General features: G+C 39.0%; 1 protein-coding gene across 1 annotated transcript; it reads left to right on the top strand.

Moving 5' to 3' along the window:
- The first annotated feature begins 782 nt into the window (after window positions 1-782).
- kcnj2a (potassium inwardly rectifying channel subfamily J member 2a) lies at window positions 783-11,256 on the top strand. Its single transcript, XM_088599934.1, has 2 exons — window positions 783-990; window positions 6,515-11,256. Exon 2 carries the CDS (start codon window positions 6,753-6,755, stop codon window positions 8,031-8,033), a length of 1,281 nt encoding a protein of 426 aa, XP_088456060.1. The 5' UTR covers window positions 783-990; window positions 6,515-6,752; the 3' UTR covers window positions 8,034-11,256.
- Window positions 11,257-19,310: the final 8,054 nt, after the last annotated feature.

Raw genomic sequence — 19,310 nt, 5'->3', positions numbered from 1 at the left:
GTATATCATTTATATAATAACTTGTGGCAGCTGTTTTGTTGATCGGATGCAGTTGTGGGAACCGAGATTCGGTTTCACAGTACTACGTAATGTTGTCATTTTGCATTATGGTTTCCGCAAAAAAGACGTAAAAGATACGCCACAGAAATCTAACAACTTGGCTTTAACAGTTCCGTCACGTTTTACCTCCTGTTTTCAAAGATAAAGTAAACTCTCAGAATGTGCAATTATCATTACTGGACACCACCAGTACGGAACCACCCACAGTAAAGCGAATATATTCTGTCGCCTCTTCAGACCGCAGTAGATAGAAATGCAAGCATGCAAACATACTGATATTATTTACAATGAACTGCTCCTTGTTCATCACAGAGAGCAGCAGTAAATCAAACCTGGTAGCAAGCGCTACTTAACTGCAAATAAAACTTTCCCTGTTTTGCTGTTAAACCAGAATATGGCAACTACTGAACTCCGTTTAACAAGAATTAAGCCATTTAAGGATCTCATTCATTGAGAGCAACCGTAGCAGTAACTCATTTCCCAGGGTGTCAGCAGCCGACCTACTCCAGACACCTTGCTCAGACAACAGCACTTCTTCGTGCAAGGAGGCTTTCAAGATATTTAGTTCAAGTAATCACTTTCAATATCTTTCCATTAGTAACAATACTGGACAGAAGTTTACAAGCGGTCGACAACTCACGCCTGCCCTTCTGCAAGTCGATTGGCTACGAGGGAGATGGGCGGGGGGAACCGGTACACGCTATTTAAAATGCATGGTGGAAACTGTAGGCTTGCCAGATTACCACTCTCAGTCATCGCGGTAGCGAAAGGGGCATTGGTTTTGACAGTAATTTTTTTTAAAAAAAACTATACATATATGAAATTATATAAGGGCAACCTAATGTTGGATACTCGAGAACAATAAACACCGGGGATCTATTCTATATCTGTTTACAGCGGGGTAACCAGTTTCCCTTCGGAGATCAACAGGTAAGAACTTCTCATTTGTGTTTCTGGTGGCCGGGAAGGCTCCGCATGCTGTTCAGTTACATTTACCAGCAAGATTATTTCCTAAAAAACAAGAATGCTTTTAAAAGCGGTAGTTCTGGAAGACTACGTAGTTCCCGTAAATGCTTAGCTGTCAAACTCAGAAAGATTCTCTGAAGGGCTCTCGCAGACCTAGGACCTAGTTGTACTGTAACTTTTCATTTGTGTGCTATCGTATGCATTACAGATTCATATACGTTACAGATGTCATTAATATTCCTAGATACACAGTAGCTGACATAGGCTAGTACTGTCTTGTATGCAAATATGGCGTTAGAAGGAATATTGGCATGCAAACTTTGTTTGGAAAAAAAGGAATGATTTTTGCACTGAAGTTGAAGTCTTAGCAGTCTGTAAAATAATCAACTATCTGGTATCCATTTTGCAACAAAGCTCGTCCCCCAGAGTGTGAAATCCACGACTACCAAAACAATTTCAGGTTTCAACGTGTATAATGTTATAGGTATACTGAAATCACTTATATTTTTTTTCCAAATATTACTTAAAAAGTCATGGTTATTGCGTTTAAAGAACTTGTAAGCAACCTTCTTGTCGTTCGCTTCAAATTAAACCACAGGGTGATTGAGAGAACTGTCTTTTCCTTCGGGTTTTCTACAAACGTGTTAACATGTTGTAACATCTGTGGAAGTAGTTCTGGGGTGTATGGATAAACTCAAACTGACACTTGTAACACCAATCATAGCTCAGGTTGCATCACTCTGCGTTTTAGTCTGGAACTGCGCTCCTGGTGTTCCAAGTACCCGCTGAGATGAACGGACAAACCCGTGTTTGAACTAGGCTTTAATTTTTTGATCTTACTGAGTGTTGTCCCCCAGAGTGAATCACCCCTTCTTTGACTATCTGCTCCCTGAAACTGAACAAACGCCTGCCCGAGGGTATCGTCTTATTGGTGCTGCACCTGTTACTTTTTCTGCGCGCAAGCTTGTTGCTTAGGATTCAATTGCAGTGATAAATGGGATCCTCACTTCCTATATAGGTAAACATCATCATTGTGTCTCTAGCATGCTAACTGCACAAAGATATACAGAGCCTAAACCAAGAAGACCAACGTATAACAACGAAAAGAGCAATACCGAAGGGCTTCACCAGGTAATCTGGGGTGCCCAGTTGTTTCTGAAACTTTTGAAAACTTTTTTTTCTCCATTTCTGCATCCAGTGAAGTATTTTTCCACTCCGTGTTGCAAATGTTGAGCTCAAAGCCAGCAAGAGCCCATCAGGTTATGTAGCCAAATCATACGATATTACGTGCTCGTTTGCTTCTTTTAAAGAGCACGACACTACGTTGGCTCACACACTTGAACACGCGCGTCTGGCAGAAAAAATATACGTGATGACAATACACCATGTCTGCAAGCCAGTGTACAGTATGTGCATTTGTCACAGTTTGTCATTATCACCACTATCAGAGCGTCACCCACGCTGCCCTCCACCCCGTGTTCTCCATCTGTTTCTCTCCAGACGCCGAATTAGTCAAAGCAAGCAAGTAACTGATGAAGTACAACTTTGCAGTTCAAAGAAAAAGGTCTTTAATTCAAACAAAATCCACATTTGCAATTGCTGAATGCATTGATACACTGCCCACCATTACCTGTTCACCTGCCCCAGCTTGTTGTAGGGTTAAGCAAGTACAGCATAGTGGTATTGAATTTCCGTTAGAAATAAATTGATCTTTTAGTGTATAAAAATAGAGTGAGGTTTATGCAACATTTTCCATTTGCCTCCTCCCTGCCATGCATACAGTATGTGGTCACAAACAAATGCATGCGCCATAGAAGTCACTCCATGTCTATCACATTGCATGTTCATCACAGAGTCAGGGAAACAGTTAAAACACTTCTCTTTTGTTTAATCAAGTGGTATTACATGAAAGTCGAACCAGTCACATGTGTGGTAGTGCTGTATTAAGCGATACCCTGCATCACTATAAATGACAGTGCAGAAAAAAAAAGTTTCTGTTCAAGAGGATGCTCTGTAGTGCTTTCCCCTCTGGAGCCTTTCTGAATGACATGTCATGTTTCATTAATCTCCAAGTCTGCAGGATTTTGACAGGATGCATGTCGCTGGTGGCTAATGTACAAGCAAGGAAGGTCATCAGGTGACACTCAAGCTGCTGTTCAATAGCCTACACTCAGCTTGTGAAATAATATAGAGGTGATGCATGTATGTTGGTGATTTGGAGCACTAACTCCACTGATTTCAGTAGCCCGTTAAGTACCATGCTGTCTTTTTGTGTGTTTCTGTCATGCTCCACTATTTGTTTGTTTACTTTATACAAAAAACATCACTGTTCTGGAATCAGAGCAGCCAGATATTCTGGAGTCTAAGAGAAAGTCCTGCCGTCTATGTAACTACCTTTACTGAAACTGACACCCTGGATTCTTTCAAGAAACAGTTGGATAAGATCCTCATATCAATTAGCTGTGAACATCCAATCGGGCTGGACAGACCGAATGGCATCATCTTGTTTGCAATCTCTCTTATGTTTCTACATTCAAATACCCCTGATGTGTGGCCGTAAGATTCAAGCCTTACTTCCTCAGCTCTCAGAGATTGGCATTAACAACCCACTAACACAGTACTTGCCTGAATAAGACAGTTACAGATGCCTTACAACAGCTTGGATTTTCAAACTATCCAGAAATAATTATACGGCAGCTTTCAAAGTTTAAATAAAACTTTCATCAAGTTGCGATTTTTGAAAAGTGCTCATAAATATAATTACAGTTATTTTAGATCATTTGAATTAAACAAGTGTTAATGCCAAAGTTATCCACTGGTTACACAGAGAGATGCAATTTGTTCTTATTTTGCCAGTTTCTCAAGAAAACATCTGTTTAGATATATTCTGTATGTGTATTATAGTCCACAAATAATTGAAGAAAAAAGCAATGAAGAATGTCACCTTAATGTGCAATGTGCAAGAAATAGTAAATTCTAGATTATTAAGAAAGCAAAGTTGTTCTCTTGTATCTCAATAGCTACTGTATATATCAATTTAACAGAACACTTTATGCCCTTCACTGCTACATGTCCTTTGTTGTTAAAAGGCAGCAAAGGATATGGTGTTAGTGCTGCAGAGCTTTTTAATGAGTGGAGATCGAGTTCTCACTGAGAGGTCCCATAGGACAGTGATGAGCAGAGATCCCTGAAGGTTTGCTGTGAATCAACAAGCTTTGCGGTTCCCAAGAGCAAAGAAAAGACTGCTCTGCTGAAAGAAAGTGTTTTTCCAACTGCAGAGGCTCTCATGTTGACAAGAGGGAGAAATATAAAGTTCTTATTTGAAAGTCATCTAATATATCCTTATTAACAGCCAATGTGATCGCTATTCTTAGACTCACAAAGAGGTAGAAGACAGTATATCAATGTTATGGGTAAAGCACATTGCAGTGGCTGTCTATTTAAAAAAATTGTAATGATTTAAGGTATGACATTCTTTTAAAAAACTAAAGTTAAAATATGGCTTCTTTAATATCATTTTTGTTTTTGTATTTTACTTTGCAACATTACTGTAGACTTTGATCCTAATAGTACGAAGCTTTGAAAAATGAGTAATGGACATTAATAAAAAAACGTGACCTTTAGCCTTCGTTAGACTATAGTATTTTAATAGAAGCACTTCAACAATACTGTAAGATGCTGCAGGGATTTTTTTTTATTTGTCTTCTCCTTGAAATGTCAAAATTACAGAATCTCCTCTTTGTGAGTGATGTGCATGGCATTAATACTCAGACAAAAGAGAAAAAGGCATGGAAAGCTTTCATCATGCTCTGCTGTGATAGAATGTTATGTAACCAGTACAGTTCTACAGTGAAATACAAAATAGCAGAGTGTTTATTTTCTTCACATACAGTTTACATAGGTTGCTGGCCAAATCAATGAAGATGCATTTTAAGGCTGTAATTAAGCAGGACTGGTCAAGTGGCAAATTAATGTTGCGTCACTAAGTAATCAAATAAAGCACCACTCTGTTTTCTTTTTGTAGAGGCCAATTTTGTATTTCTATTCAAGCAGTAAGAACCTTTTCAATGCAAGATGTTAATATTACCCTTCACATGCAAGTGTAATGCTGTGACCTGGCAGGGAATTGCATGTTTTTTCTTAACAACTACCTTTCGGTCATTTAGTCTTGAAAGGAGGCAGCAGATGTTATATACTATAAGTCTACTTGCAGAGATGCTGTTTAAAACAAAAGTCAAATTTTATTGTTCTTTCTGTTTTCCATTTTAACCTCATGGCACCCCAAGAATGGGGGATAGTGAAGTTTTCACGGGCCTTGGAAGGACAACCAAACCACTTCTGAAATGTGGCTAATGAGAAAAACGATCAGACTGTGTAATTTTATCTGTCATACACAGTCAAGCCAACAAAAATATATCTACGATTAACAGCAACGATTTTACTGGATCCTATCCGACAAAATCCTTGACTTTCTCTGCAGCAGTTTAAGGCAAGAATAGGGTTAGATTACATGCTGTTATTTTGGCATAACATAACATATTTTGGCAGGTTTGATCATTTGTACCCTGTGGTACTTGTAAAGGTTTTCTCAGGATACAGTCCTAGTCCGTTGTTCAATTGTTAATCGGATGTCTTTGTTGCTTTTTAAACAAATATAGCATATAGTTTAATACTAGTAACATCCATTGCCTGCAGATACAGGGACTTGTGCTTTTCCATGTGTTTATTCATTCCTGCTCTGGTTAGGGTTGCTGACTTGATGATGAACGTTTGGAACACTCATATAGTGGGAAAGTATCCTTTGAAGTGTATTCAGACTCATTAGCTTTCAGGCTTTGAGCCTTAAATTGTCCTGGATTTTCTTTTAAGGGTTAAAGTCCTCAGCACATTTGTGTTCAGTGATTGCTCTGCTGTTTAAACAGCAACAACACCTCAGTATTTTTTTCCATTGCTACAAGCTGCTAACTAACCACTGTAAACTGCAGCTGTAATTTGAGCCGGCTGCCATTAGTCATTGTGTGTAGCACCTAGATTTTGCAGCTGAAGAAAAGGTGAGCTCGTTACATCAGACGGAGCTTTTTACAGAAAAAGTACATCATCCTAGAAACCTTTACTGCAATCATTAAACTCAGTGACTGACCTTTAAAATAAAAGACAATAATGAAACTTAAAAATATCAGTCAGACAAACTTTAGATCTGATAATGAAATATTCATGAAATACAGTGTAGTCATCATGGTTAGTTTTCCAGTATGAAAGAATTATTTTGCTAAAGATTTTTTTTTCATTTACAGTACTTACCACTTAATTGGATCTAAAGGTTACAAAATAAAAAAAAAACTATGTAACGGTCCATCTTAATTCAACAGCAAACAAATGGAAACATTAAAAAGCAGCTTTTTATGTGGGTGCCATGCAAAAAACTTCAGCTTTGTCCGTGTTCATGCCAATGAGTTGAATGATTTCCTTTTGTTTCTTATTCCCACAGGACACTTCACCAATGAGGTCCAAAGACCAGATGAAAGAGGACTGAAAGAATTCTTCCTCAGTCCACAGACCTTCCTTGGTGGGGCCAAGGATAGCAGAGGGGCAGAGCACCTTCTTCCAATTCACCCTATTTCTTTTGTGTGTGGTCCCACGAGCGTTCAAAACTGTTTCTCCAAAGGTTTTTCCAGAAACTCAGACTGTTTTCCAAAGCAGAAGCACAGCCATCCCAGGCAGACGCGATGGGAAGCGTGCGAGCCAACCGCTACAGCATCGTGTCGTCTGAAGAAGACGGGATGAAGCTGGCCACCATGGCCGTGCCCAACGGCTATGGAAACGGCAAGGGCAAAGTTCACACGCGGCACCAGAGCCACAGCCGCTTCGTCAAGAAAGACGGCCACTGCAACGTGCAGTTCATCAACGTGAGTGAGAAGGGCCAGCGGTACCTCGCTGACATCTTCACAACCTGCGTTGACATCCGCTGGCGCTGGATGCTGGTCATCTTCTGCCTTGCCTTCATTCTTTCCTGGCTCTTCTTTGGCTGTGTCTTCTGGCTAGTGGCTCTGTTCTACGGCGACCTGGACAATAACACTCAGAAATGTGTCTCCAACGTAAGCAGCTTCACAGCGGCTTTCCTCTTCTCCATCGAAACGCAAACAACAATAGGGTATGGTTTCCGTTACGTAACAGACGAGTGCCCTGTTGCCGTCTTCATGGTGGTCTTTCAAAGCATAGTGGGCTGCATCATTGACGCCTTCATTATCGGAGCCGTCATGGCCAAGATGGCCAAACCCAAGAAAAGGAATGAGACCCTAGTCTTCAGCCACAATGCCACTGTAGCCATGCGGGACAATAAACTGTGCTTGATGTGGCGTGTGGGCAACTTGAGGAAAAGCCACCTGGTTGAGGCGCATGTGAGAGCGCAGCTTCTTAAGTCCAGGACCACAGCTGAGGGGGAATATATCCCTCTTGACCAGATGGACATTGATGTAGGCTTTGATAGTGGCATTGACCGCATTTTCCTGGTGTCACCCATCACCATTGTCCACGAGATTGATGAGGACAGCCCCTTCTATGACATGAGCAAGCAGGACCTCGAGACCTCTGAATTCGAGATTGTAGTCATCCTGGAAGGCATGGTAGAAGCCACAGCCATGACCACTCAGTGTCGCAGCTCCTACCTGGCGGGAGAGATCCTCTGGGGTCACCGCTTTGAGCCAGTTCTCTTTGAAGAGAAGAACTACTACAAAGTAGACTACTCACGCTTCCACAAAACCTATGAGGTCCCCAGCACACCTCTTTGCAGTGCCAGGGACCTTGCCGAGAAGAAATACATGCTACCCACTTCCAACTCCTTTTGTTATGAAAATGAGGTGGCACTCCTGAGTAAAGAGGAGATGGAGGACATTGGAGGCAGTTTAGGGCCTGAAGGCACCAACACTGACACAATCTCAGAAACAGACCACAATCAGGCCACTATGCCTCTAGAGCCCAGACCTCTGAGACGTGAATCAGAAATATGACTGTACAACTTTTGGGAATAGGGTTTGCAGAAATCTCTTTTTCAAAAGGCACATTGAGCTGAACTGGGCCCAAAAACGGAAATCCAGTTTCAGCAGACGGTACTGCTGTGAGTAGTTTGGATTGAGGACTAGAATAGGATTTATTTTTCTTAAAAAAACAGACACACAGACAACATTATGAGCTTTCTGATAAAGAATATGAAAGACTGCCGTATGACACAGTGACAGTATTTAATTCTAAGTGAAAGGACTATACTTCTGTGTGTATCAAAAGGTGGAAAGGATTAAGGTTGAAGATGGATGTTTTGTGTTCAGAGGTTGAAAACTGCAGTCATGTCTCTGGGTATCTGTCCAGAAGAAACATAAGAACAACAAGATGGGTTTAGTAGTATTCATCTGCTTTATTGTTTTTAAAGCTGCTATTAAAAACATGTTTTACAATAAAGGCAGGTAATACTTTTCCCACACACACATATGCACGCCTCTCTGTGTGTTAAAAATATAGAAATTGTACTGAGTATTGTACAATTGACTAGAATTCTCATTGCCATCTCGTTTTTTCCCCATCTTAAACCAAACAAATTTGCACATTTGCACATAAAATAGATCCCAGGCAAGAGAGCTCTGAAGTCTTTGTTAGAAAATCAATTAAAAGGATGTTAGTTGTAGTTCATTAGATGTTTTAAGAGTGAGGAATTTCTTACACATTTTCCAGTGAAAGCACACTTGGCCCACCACCTGTTGCCTGTCCTCAGCTGTCCTACTCTGTGGGCTGGGCTGGGCTGACCTGGCCTGAACTGGTCTGGTCCAGTGTGCATGCTGATGAAGCACTGACCGAATAGGAAGTTTCATAACGTTTCCCTAGAGACAGGATCCTGACAGCCAATGCTGAAGAAGAAGAGAATTAAAAAAATAAAGAATACCATTGTAGTGTTTTAAATGAAATCATTAAGCAATACTTCCTCTGTGTGGGTGACATGGAAGCAATAAGAAATGCTAATACTCAGAGCACATATAGTCTGTTTTTTGTTCCTGTTGCTGTGCTTTAATCTTAATCCTCTGTCAACGAGCAGGTCTCTTAAGGGAACATTTGTCTGTTGAGCTGCAAAATCATCATAAAAAATACCCAATCCATGTAATTAAATCTTTTGAAAACTGCTGCAGCCACAGCTTTTAAACAGATGGACTTGTTCAGTAACATAGCAGCAGCAAACAACATACATGTTCAGAGGGGCAAAACATATGAGACTGTGCACGTTAAACTGCTGAACCCATCTTGTTCTTATCTAAATATAGAATCCTTTTGCAATATGAGCCTCTATCCCTGTCTCAGACCCTCTTTCCAGAAAACCCAGTGGAATTTCATTAACATAAGCATTGGCTTCTGATTAGATATCTAAACCTGGTCTTGGGTGTTTTTTTTTAAGTAAAAACACACAGAGGAGCTTGTGAGGAGTCAAATTAATAGAGAGCGTGTCTGCTTCTGTTGAAGAATACAGACAGAAAGTCAAGAATTTAGGAGTGCATCAGAAAACAACTGAGCAAATGAATGTCATGAATTGCTGCTATACTGCGTGTATTGTAACGATAAAAATAGCTTGAAGCCAAAGAGTATTCATTGTGTCGGAAAAAGAAACAAAGTTGAACATTTTTTAGGAACCAAAAATCTACACTAGTACAGTCAAGGAGCACACTGAGGCTTTTCAGTCCACAAAATCACATGGTTCACAATATCTTTTCAAGTGAGATGACTAGTTTTGCAAAAAGACAGATTTTTCTAAAAGTATATGTATAAGTTGAACAAATATTTTCATATTTAAAGCCAAATGTAAATAGGACTGTTCCTTAAATAGGCAGTTCATCATTGCTACAGGTTAGCAACCCTTTTACCTTCTCTTGTCAAGCCTTATAGGGTCCCTGTTGCTGTGGACTGTGTTTATTATCCACGCATGATTTTATTACTCAGTTTGACTAGGTTAAAAGCGATTTTGAAAAGTGTTCTGGAATGTTCTTTATCGAGAAGTTTAATTTTTTTTAAGCCAAACCCCCAGACCCATTAACCTTGTGCAAAGCATTTCAGGCCAGCCCTCTTTCTCCCACATTACTGAACCTCATCTGTGGTGCACTTAAGACTTTACAAATGTGCTATACACTGCAGGCAGTACCTGACATAAGCATTAGTCCTTCCCTGGACACTTGTGACTCGTGGGCTTAGCGCCCATCCACTTCCACACTGAATATACTCTCCTATCTGCCACACTGTTTGCCTTGTATGAAATCATTTGCACTCTTTCTGGAAGGGTGGGGGTGGGGGAGCAAAATGTCATTTTATTTCATTGTAGATCACCAGCCAGAAATGTAAAAACAATATATGTGCAAACCATTGGAAATTGCGAGGTACTGATCAGGGACAGCCTGGTTTCAAGTGAGATGATGAGGCAAAAACTGTGGAATGTGAAGGCACCTTTATGCTGCTGTAATCTGAACCATTTTACAGGTGAAGCAATCAACTAGGTCTTGACAGAAATCTGTGTCTGCACTGTACACACAAAGGTACCTTGTCACATTCTTAATATCAGAGGTTTGTGAAAACATCTCCGTTCCTGTGATTTTACAAGCATCAGAGTGTACCTTCTTCAGCAGTCCTTTAAATGTGGGAGATGAAGCAGTAGCATGAGACTTTTACAGGTTAGGTCAAACCCACATTAGGGGGAGAGGAACCAGAAAGAGTGGTTTTGGCATTAGTAGCTGTACCTGGGTACAAGTCTTTAAGTACATCAGTTTGCAAGACGTTGTTAGACTCAAGCTGTTTACATGTCCCTTGCTTGTAAGTGTTCTGTCCAGCCTAAGGTCAAAACGAATGCCTAGCCTTTTATTTTGCATTAGGGTAACTTTGGGGACGACAAGATGAAAAGCCATAAGTACTGTAATCTCCTCAATGGTATGGCTTCTGTGAGCCATTTGGGAGTTTTGCATAGTGCTGCATTGAAGGTCGCTGTCAATAACGATTCTCCTGTTTCGTATCAAGGACTGGCAGCCTTGGCAGCATTTCTCCCTCCTCTGTAAATAAATCCTTCCCTTTGCAGCCTTTTTTGTATCAGAGTCTTCCTATTGTACTGCAAAAATCATGGAATGTACAGATTTTTTATATTAATATTATTGTTATTATTATTGTATGTCTTATTTTATTGTTTTTCAATAAAACAGCAATGAATTATTAAAAGGCCTGTTGATTTAAGTATAAACCCTCCAGCACAAGTGTTCTGTGTTTCCCACAGGCTATGGTTTTTGACTTCAGACTAGTTCACTGCCACTGTAGTTTATTACCCAGCAGCACTGCCTAATAAGGAGGGTATTTATAGATAAATAAAGAGCTTGTAATGAACTTTAACGGGCCTGTTGTCTGGCTGGCCCCAAATCTGTATCATATTAAACCTTTTTAGCTGTTGATCTATGTGTGTGTGGAGCAGCTGTATAAATAGTGGAAGGGCTGAATTTTTCCAGGGAACTTTAATTTAATAAGAAAATAGCTCCTGGACACCTTTTTTAACCTCGACAAATATAGTAATCATCTAAACAATTCTGAAAGATGGTAGCTGGGCACTGTCAGAAGTTGGGTTATACTAACCAGTCTTTTGCAAACCAGTATTGATGCCAAGCTGTTGTATCACAGCTCTGTTACTCCACTGCTAAGCAGCTCCCTCACAACAAACGAACTGGGGATGGAACAGAAAAAAACAGTGTCGGTTCACTCACCACTACATTTGCAGGAAACTTCTAAAGCATCTTCTAATAAATGTTTCAATTGGTCCTTTTCCATACCTTTTACTATTCTTATATGTTTGCTGTTTTACTCCAAAACTAAATCATCTACCTCATTTATAGTGTTATCCCCAACCACAAATTCCAGGTAAAGTTTCCAAACTATATTAATTTGCTATGTAGATTCACGCCTTTAAAATGTTAGATTATCTTTCATAAAATAATATTTTGTAGTCACCTGGACAGCTTTTCTAGAAAGACATTGTAAATGTCTTTCAGCATGCCTTAGGTCTTAACATCAAGACTAGAGTGAAGATGTTCACAATGAAGAACAGACAGTAAAAGCAAGAATGAAGCTCCAGAAAAAGAATGATGTACAGTAGTGCATTCTGGTGTAATCCGGTACACTTACTGTTCACAAGTGCATTGTAATCATTATATAATTACAGTTGGGTAGCTGCGTCAGCATGCGTAGGCTGCAAAGGAACAAGTAATAGGTTTATTCCATGCTGAAAAAAAGAAGAAAAATACAAAGTTTCGGCCGTGACACCTTAAGAAGGCTCCACGGCCGAAACGTTGCGTTTTCTTTCTCCTTTTTTTCAGAATGGAATAACCCTATTACTTGTTCCTTTGCATTATATAATTACAGTAAGTTCATGCGATGCAAAAACCAATTGACTCCACTATATTAATACAGGAGCTGAACTGCTACTTACCATTCTGGACTGCATTCTCAACAAGTCATATACTGTACATGTACAGTAGATTATGTAGAAAAATAACCTGTCCACCAATCAATAAAATAAGCAACTAAAAATGCCAATTGTATCAAGGTGTATTGAAATAAGTCATACCAAAACCTGACAGAATCCAATTATAAATCTGACAAAAGATTAAAAAATAGCAGAGAGAGAGTAAAGATTTCTTTACTACCACTTCTACAATACTTTTTAGGGACAGAGTTACTCTGCAGGAGATGTGACACTATGCAGGTCCCCTGTCCTAAATCGTGCTGTGTGACACAGAGAGCTAAAACCTCTCTTCATATTATCACGACAAGTTTAACGCTAATGCAAGACTTGGCTTTTGGTTTCTAACCCAAACTTGCTTCATCACAGTGCTGAATTTCTTTTCCTTAATGGATTACAAAAAGCAAGAAGGCATAAATACACTGGAATGGATAAGGGTTATGCTCTTTTCAACACAGACTATGACGTGTGATGAACAAAGGACATTGCCAATTTCTACTCTACACGATAGTTTGAACTATAGTCCACTGCAACAGCCTTTATCAGTTATGTCACAACATGGGAGAGTTTTAATTCCATTAACAGTCCAAATACTTCAGTGTGAAATGGACACAATGTGCCAGATTTAATTTGAAAACCCCTCTCTTTTCTAAAAAGATTATTGCATTTCAGGAGTGTCTTGATTACTACAGAAACTGGCAACTTTTATCTCTTTTGTTAACAATATTAACATTTTGTTTTTTGTCAACTACCTTCGGGATGAATCTGGCATCAAGGCCATGTTAATTTAGAACTTAATAAATGACTTTTATTCTTTAAAAACACAAAACCCCCATATAAATTAATTATTTTTCATTTATTTTGATAGTAAGACTGTAGACTAAAAAGGCAATAGCTGTATGATAAAAAAATGCATGATGTAAACTTAAACTGTAAGAAAAGCAATGTAAATAATAAAATGAAAAGCACACAGAAGCCACATGTAGGGATGTCAATGCTAAAATAATATTCACACAATAATTAATAGCGGAGTTCTAACTACAGTTCAAGCAGGTTACCTAATAAAAGTCTTTTTAACCACAGCACCAAACAGGACAGACTGCCAGACAGATACTGTAACTCCCCTAGGGCAGTAAGCCCTTTTACTCTCCTGACAGAAAGTCACAATCTGTGCATTATTCTGTTACATGTTCCTGAGGCTATGTTCTAACAATATGAGATCTGTCACTGTCAGTGGCACAGCCTAAACCAGATGAAAAAGTCCATCAGCATGAAAGAAAAAAAATCTCATTTTTTCTTTAAATATTTATGAGAATTATGACATCACGGAATGGGAAATTTATTTTTTTCCCCTGAATTTCAGGCAGTGCAGTGCAAGGCAACTACTGCACTCTGTCATTCAGTCACAGTGATAAAATCCAGTATTAGGAAAGAAATGAACATAGTGTACATTCTCATGGCAGTATTCTCTCTGCAAGTCCAGAGTGAATTAGGGATCTTGCCTAACAGGACTTTCAAGAAGATTCACAGTTCAGGAAGGTAAGGGAATAAGATATGTGGTGAACTGTTTTATAGATGAGACAAGATCACTTTATTAGCCATATACAACTTCTTGCATTAGGAATGTGTCTTTTTGCATATCCCAGCTTGCTTTCCATGAGATACACAGACAGGGAGAGAGAAGCTTTGGGTCAGACATATATACGGAGCCCCTGGAACAGCTGGGGTTAAGGGCCTTGCTCAAGGGCCCAACAGAGTAGGATACCAGCCATGGGATTTGAACTGGCAACCTTCCAACCACAGGCGTAGATCCTTAGCCACAGTGCCACTGCTCCACCCTGATATTCTGATACCATTCTTTTACCGTGTAAAAACTGACATTATATCCTACAGTTTGGTATCAATGTTATGAAATGTATTTATACATAAAAAAGGCAGGTGACGTGAGACCTTGATGAAGATACTGCAGTATTAAGTTCTTAATACATTACCAACACAATAACAAAGTATTTGGGTAACAGAAGTTAGTTTCTGATACCATTCTTTTACCTTGTAAAGGCTGACATTTCAAACAAATGCTCTATTGTTACTGCGTCCTACAAGCTTTTTTGTGTATGAAGAATACACCTTATAAAAAGGAGTAAGTTACTGGAAAGTTAATAGACACTATAAGGTTAAGGAAGGTGATCTTACCAAGAACTGTAATATCCACGTATGGCTCACCAAATAAGAACTATATGAAAATGTATAATACATTCAGGAGTAATTTTCCCTTCATATTTTCTGCAGCGTCTATTTATCTCCTGGCTCACTGTGGGCATGGCTCGGGCAGTCCAAGCACTATGCTGTCTGATCCACAGTCATCTGATGTGTTGCGAGGATACTGAATAAAAAATAAATCATGTACAGTAGCTGAAGGCATACCGCCAGTCCTCAGCTCATCTGTTCTAGCTGTTGTAAGGTACAGGAAGGAATTTATTAACAAATTCAGGACCGTCTGTTACTTCTAAAGACTAATAAAGGAATTAACACTTTTGGTTATTCTAGATTACAGAATTAAACCTCAGTTATTCCAGCATTAAAGTGCTGCGTATGAAGAGCGTATCTGTACTTAGAGGTCAGACTGATTTGATTTGGTAATGGAAGGATTAGAAAAATGTAACGCAGATTACTGTTGGTCACATTAAATGATTTTCCATTGTCCCTGAAGCCCGCTTCAGTGATCCTGTTCTTGGAATAAAAAAAATATATACATTTTAAAATCAAGCTGATAAGTTTCACAAATATTACAATACGAGGCACACATGGACTTCAAGTTGAATGACGTTAATACTCTCTGTGTTTCCATTCATACAGAAGTGATGTAAAAAAAAACACTCTTCAACTAAGTTCAGTTCAATTAATATTACTGCAAACAGCAGCCAGATTGACCTGAGAGAAGATGCAATGAGTGGCTTTGATTTTATGCTACTTTTAGCTACCGGAAAGCCTCAGGGAGTTTTCCACATTATCCAATGAAAACGTGTTTCCACAGTGTGTCACAGAACCAACCAATATGAACACCCTGAAAGAGGGCAGGTACTATACAGTACATTGCCACACAGACCATGTTAATTTGTCCTATTGTCTTACTGTTTATACAAAATCAACGTCATCTTGGTGGTCTGTGATCACATAAGGTAACGAATTGCCTTTTCATTAAATGAATTTCAAACTTTGTGAGAGGACTAAATTACCAGCACTGCTTTTAATTTCATTCTTGTTCCTTGTATTGCATTTCTGGAAGGAGAAAAATATCTGACATCAACATTTTAGATTGATAATCACTCTTTGTTTTGGAAAGTACCTCGGGATATTTTAAAACGAGCAGCTTTGAATACAGAAACTTGTGAGAAATAAGATGCATAATGACAAAACTTAAGAAAACAAGTGCTGGCCATTTCTGGTGTTCTTGTCAATGCTTCTTTTTAAGTCTAGCACCAGTATTTCTGAGTAGTGATTCAAACACAATTTCTATAATATTCATTAGATTTCAGTATGGCAACCCAACTTAATAACTGTACTAGCTGGCCCAGTGACAAGCAGACAATATTAACACTGTCCCTGACCTACTGAACTCCCAGCTCTTAGCTTCTGCTGGCATTTTCCACTCCACCTGTGCTAACAGACCATTTCAGGACAGCCACAGAGGAATGTGTGCTTTGGGAAGGCTGGTGACAATGGGCTGCTCCAGCAGAATGAGCTGACACAAGCAACGTGATACTGCCACACATGAGAGTTTTTTGCATCCTTCTTTCGCTCCTACACATTTAAACTACAACTGGAACTCTATACGGACTTTCCAATTCCATGTCGTGTATGAAACATACACAAGGCTATCAGAGAGGTTTTTCTTTCTTTCTGTATTGTGCAGCAATAAAATGGACCTACAATATCTAGATTCGTATATTAACAAGGTAAACTGCACGGCATGGAAAAGTTATCTGGAAAAGTTATCCAGTGCATCCCAGTGCATTCCGATTCATACGGTATGTGCACAAGACTGCCAAGGGAGTTGCAGTTTTCGGCTAATTATCAACAAATATCAAATGCAAATACCCACCAACCACCAGCTGCTACGTTGTCAGGATGTTGCTGTGCACACTGATGACATCCCAGTTTGTGGGCCAAAGAACACATCAGCAGCAATTACGATGGACAGCTGATCGATCGGAATATCAGCAACCCCTGTATTGAACGGGCCCCTACAACTGCGTCAGCCGTGCAAGAGGCCCTTAGGCTGCTTTTGTAGCACTTCATTAGGAATAGGAAGCAGGCGGTACTGGTTTGTGAAATCTAGCTGAAACGTGTCTGAACTTTTTCAAATCTATGTTTACGCATTGGATTAGCAACACAGCATCAGACACATATACTGCCACCCTGCAACTGAAACAAATGCACCTGCTAGTTTATTAAGTGAAATAAATGCTACTTGTTAAAGAGGCCTAAGTGACCGAGAGAAGCACTTGCACCCTTGTGCAAAGAGCGGGTGCTGGTACTTACTTCTGTAGGGTCGTTAGGAGATTGTTGAGGAAAAAAATATATATTTTGTGCTTTTTTAAAAAAACAACCCCACTCAGATATGAATACTGTTATGTTTTCTAGCAAATGACGATATAAACATATGTAAATCAAATTACGACAAAAAATATATATAACAAAAAACAGTAAATTATGACACAAGTACCCTGAAATATGGAAAGAATTCTTCTTTTCACCTTTAACATTACAACACATTTTCCTGACCGTAAACCGAGTTATCAGGGTGTGGAATCTGTGCACAGTAAGTAAAAAGCTATGCCTACTGTTGTATTTGTGGGAAAATTGGAATACGGAACCAGGTTTTCCGGTCACACCATTTCATATTTCATTTATTTATTGAATTATTAATTTGACTACTCACCAGGAAAGGCACATGGAGGCTTTTCTTCCTGTTGAAAAGGAAGAATATGTTCGCATTGTTAGCACCATACTGAGCAGCAAAGGTCAGAGTTCTCCTAAGGCTTTTGGTAGAGCTAAAAAAGACTTGTGATTATAAGAATAAAGTTTGCTTTTTTTTTTCAAACACAAAAAACCATGTTGTAAAGCACAGAATAATAAATAAACGTATTCCAGTAGGAATCCCATTGGGAGTTGGAAGCTGGAAGGAGTCTCTGTTCGTAGTCTCAATATAAAATAATAAAAATAAACTTATAACAGGCCACGGTCATAAATTAACACCTTCTGACATTTTGTCATGAAAAAAATTCAAATTAAAAATACTGTATGTAAAATATTAAAAAAAAAACTTTTTTCTGCACTCATGTATTATCATTAAAAAAACTGGTTACAAATTGTGAGTCAGGTTCTCAAATAATCATTTCAGAGGCGTTTTTTTTTTAAATTAAACTAATTCTGACACATGGGCTTTTGGGGAATTTCCTTGCAAAAGAAACTTTTATCAAGTGATGGATATCCGTCTTCATTTCACTAACCACCTAGGCTTCTTTTCAGCATTCTAATAGTCTGATGACTGAGGGCCTGAAGTTATGAACAATTACTCCCTTGAAAGTTGCATCATTTCCAAGTCTCAGGGTAACACAATCCACAGAAGTAGGCTAAGCACATTACTGACCTGTTAAAAGTGCCAAGGACACCTTCTGCCAGCTACAGATAGGGAGATCCTGACAGAGCAACTCTATTACAGGTTTGAACGTAGAAAAACTTTCGTATTGAGAAGAGAACACCCCCTTCGAAAAAAATAATTATTTTCTTTACATATTTATCCAGACTCAATGACATATAAGAATTAAAAACAAGATATTTTTTTAATATGTGAGCTGTTGTCTGAAAAAAAAGTAATTAACCGATATTAATCAGCCCATAAATTGAGATTTAACCGCAGAGACCTTCACTAATGTAGTTGCCAGTGTGAATAACACATCCAGTGGTGAACTAAATGCAGTAATACAGTCAGAACATACCATTCATTTCCATTGTTCTTTTTTAACCTCAATGTCAGATGCAGCCTCTCTCTTTCAGCTGTGATAAGCAGTCTGTTATGTCTGTTTCTGGTCTCAAGTCTTCCTGCCTCAAACAGCCCTGCTCAACAAAGTAAACGATGTTGCACACAGCAGGGCTACAAATCCGTTTTGGACCTAGGAAGAGGAAGTGGCTAAGGTCTTCTAGATCTACTTTGTACTGTAGAAGTGGTTAAATTTAATCAATCAAAACTCAAAATGTAAAGAAGTGCAAAAATTCAAGCTAGCCCTCTTGAAGGCATATTACATTTGGGAAAAGATGTTAGTTTTCGGACACCCTCAGCAGTCACGGTGTATTTTTTTTACACTGAATGTCCTATAATGTGGAAAGATTGATTAAAAATCAAGTGTCTGCTTTTCCATAAACAATAATGAGAGATTTTTTAAAAATCCCTAGCAAGCACTGCAGCCTTCAACACTACAGAAGTTAATAAACTAATTTTCTTTTTCACAGATGCCCTCCTCCTGACAGAACACTGTCAGGTGTTCATGATAGTAAAGTACTTTAGTTTTTTTTCTGTGGGAAAGAGGGTGACCAGCCCTTTTTTAGCTCCCTGTGTAGGCACTAAGTAGCTGTCTTTCGACATGACGTTAACATGCACTAAATCTGAGGATAGTGTTTGGCCCAAAATGTGCCAGGATAAACTTCTGCTCTAATTAAAAACTGTTACCTGACCAGAGAAAAAGAATGTTCCATTGGCCTTCCT

Source organism: Lepisosteus platostomus, chromosome 11 (genome assembly GCF_059453375.1).
Source record: "Lepisosteus platostomus isolate fLepPlt1 chromosome 11, fLepPlt1.hap1, whole genome shotgun sequence".
In the NCBI taxonomy this organism is placed as follows: domain Eukaryota; kingdom Metazoa; phylum Chordata; class Actinopteri; order Semionotiformes; family Lepisosteidae; genus Lepisosteus; species Lepisosteus platostomus.
The sequence above is the reverse complement of the archived record's forward strand: the minus strand, read 5'-3'. Positions and strand labels throughout refer to the sequence as shown.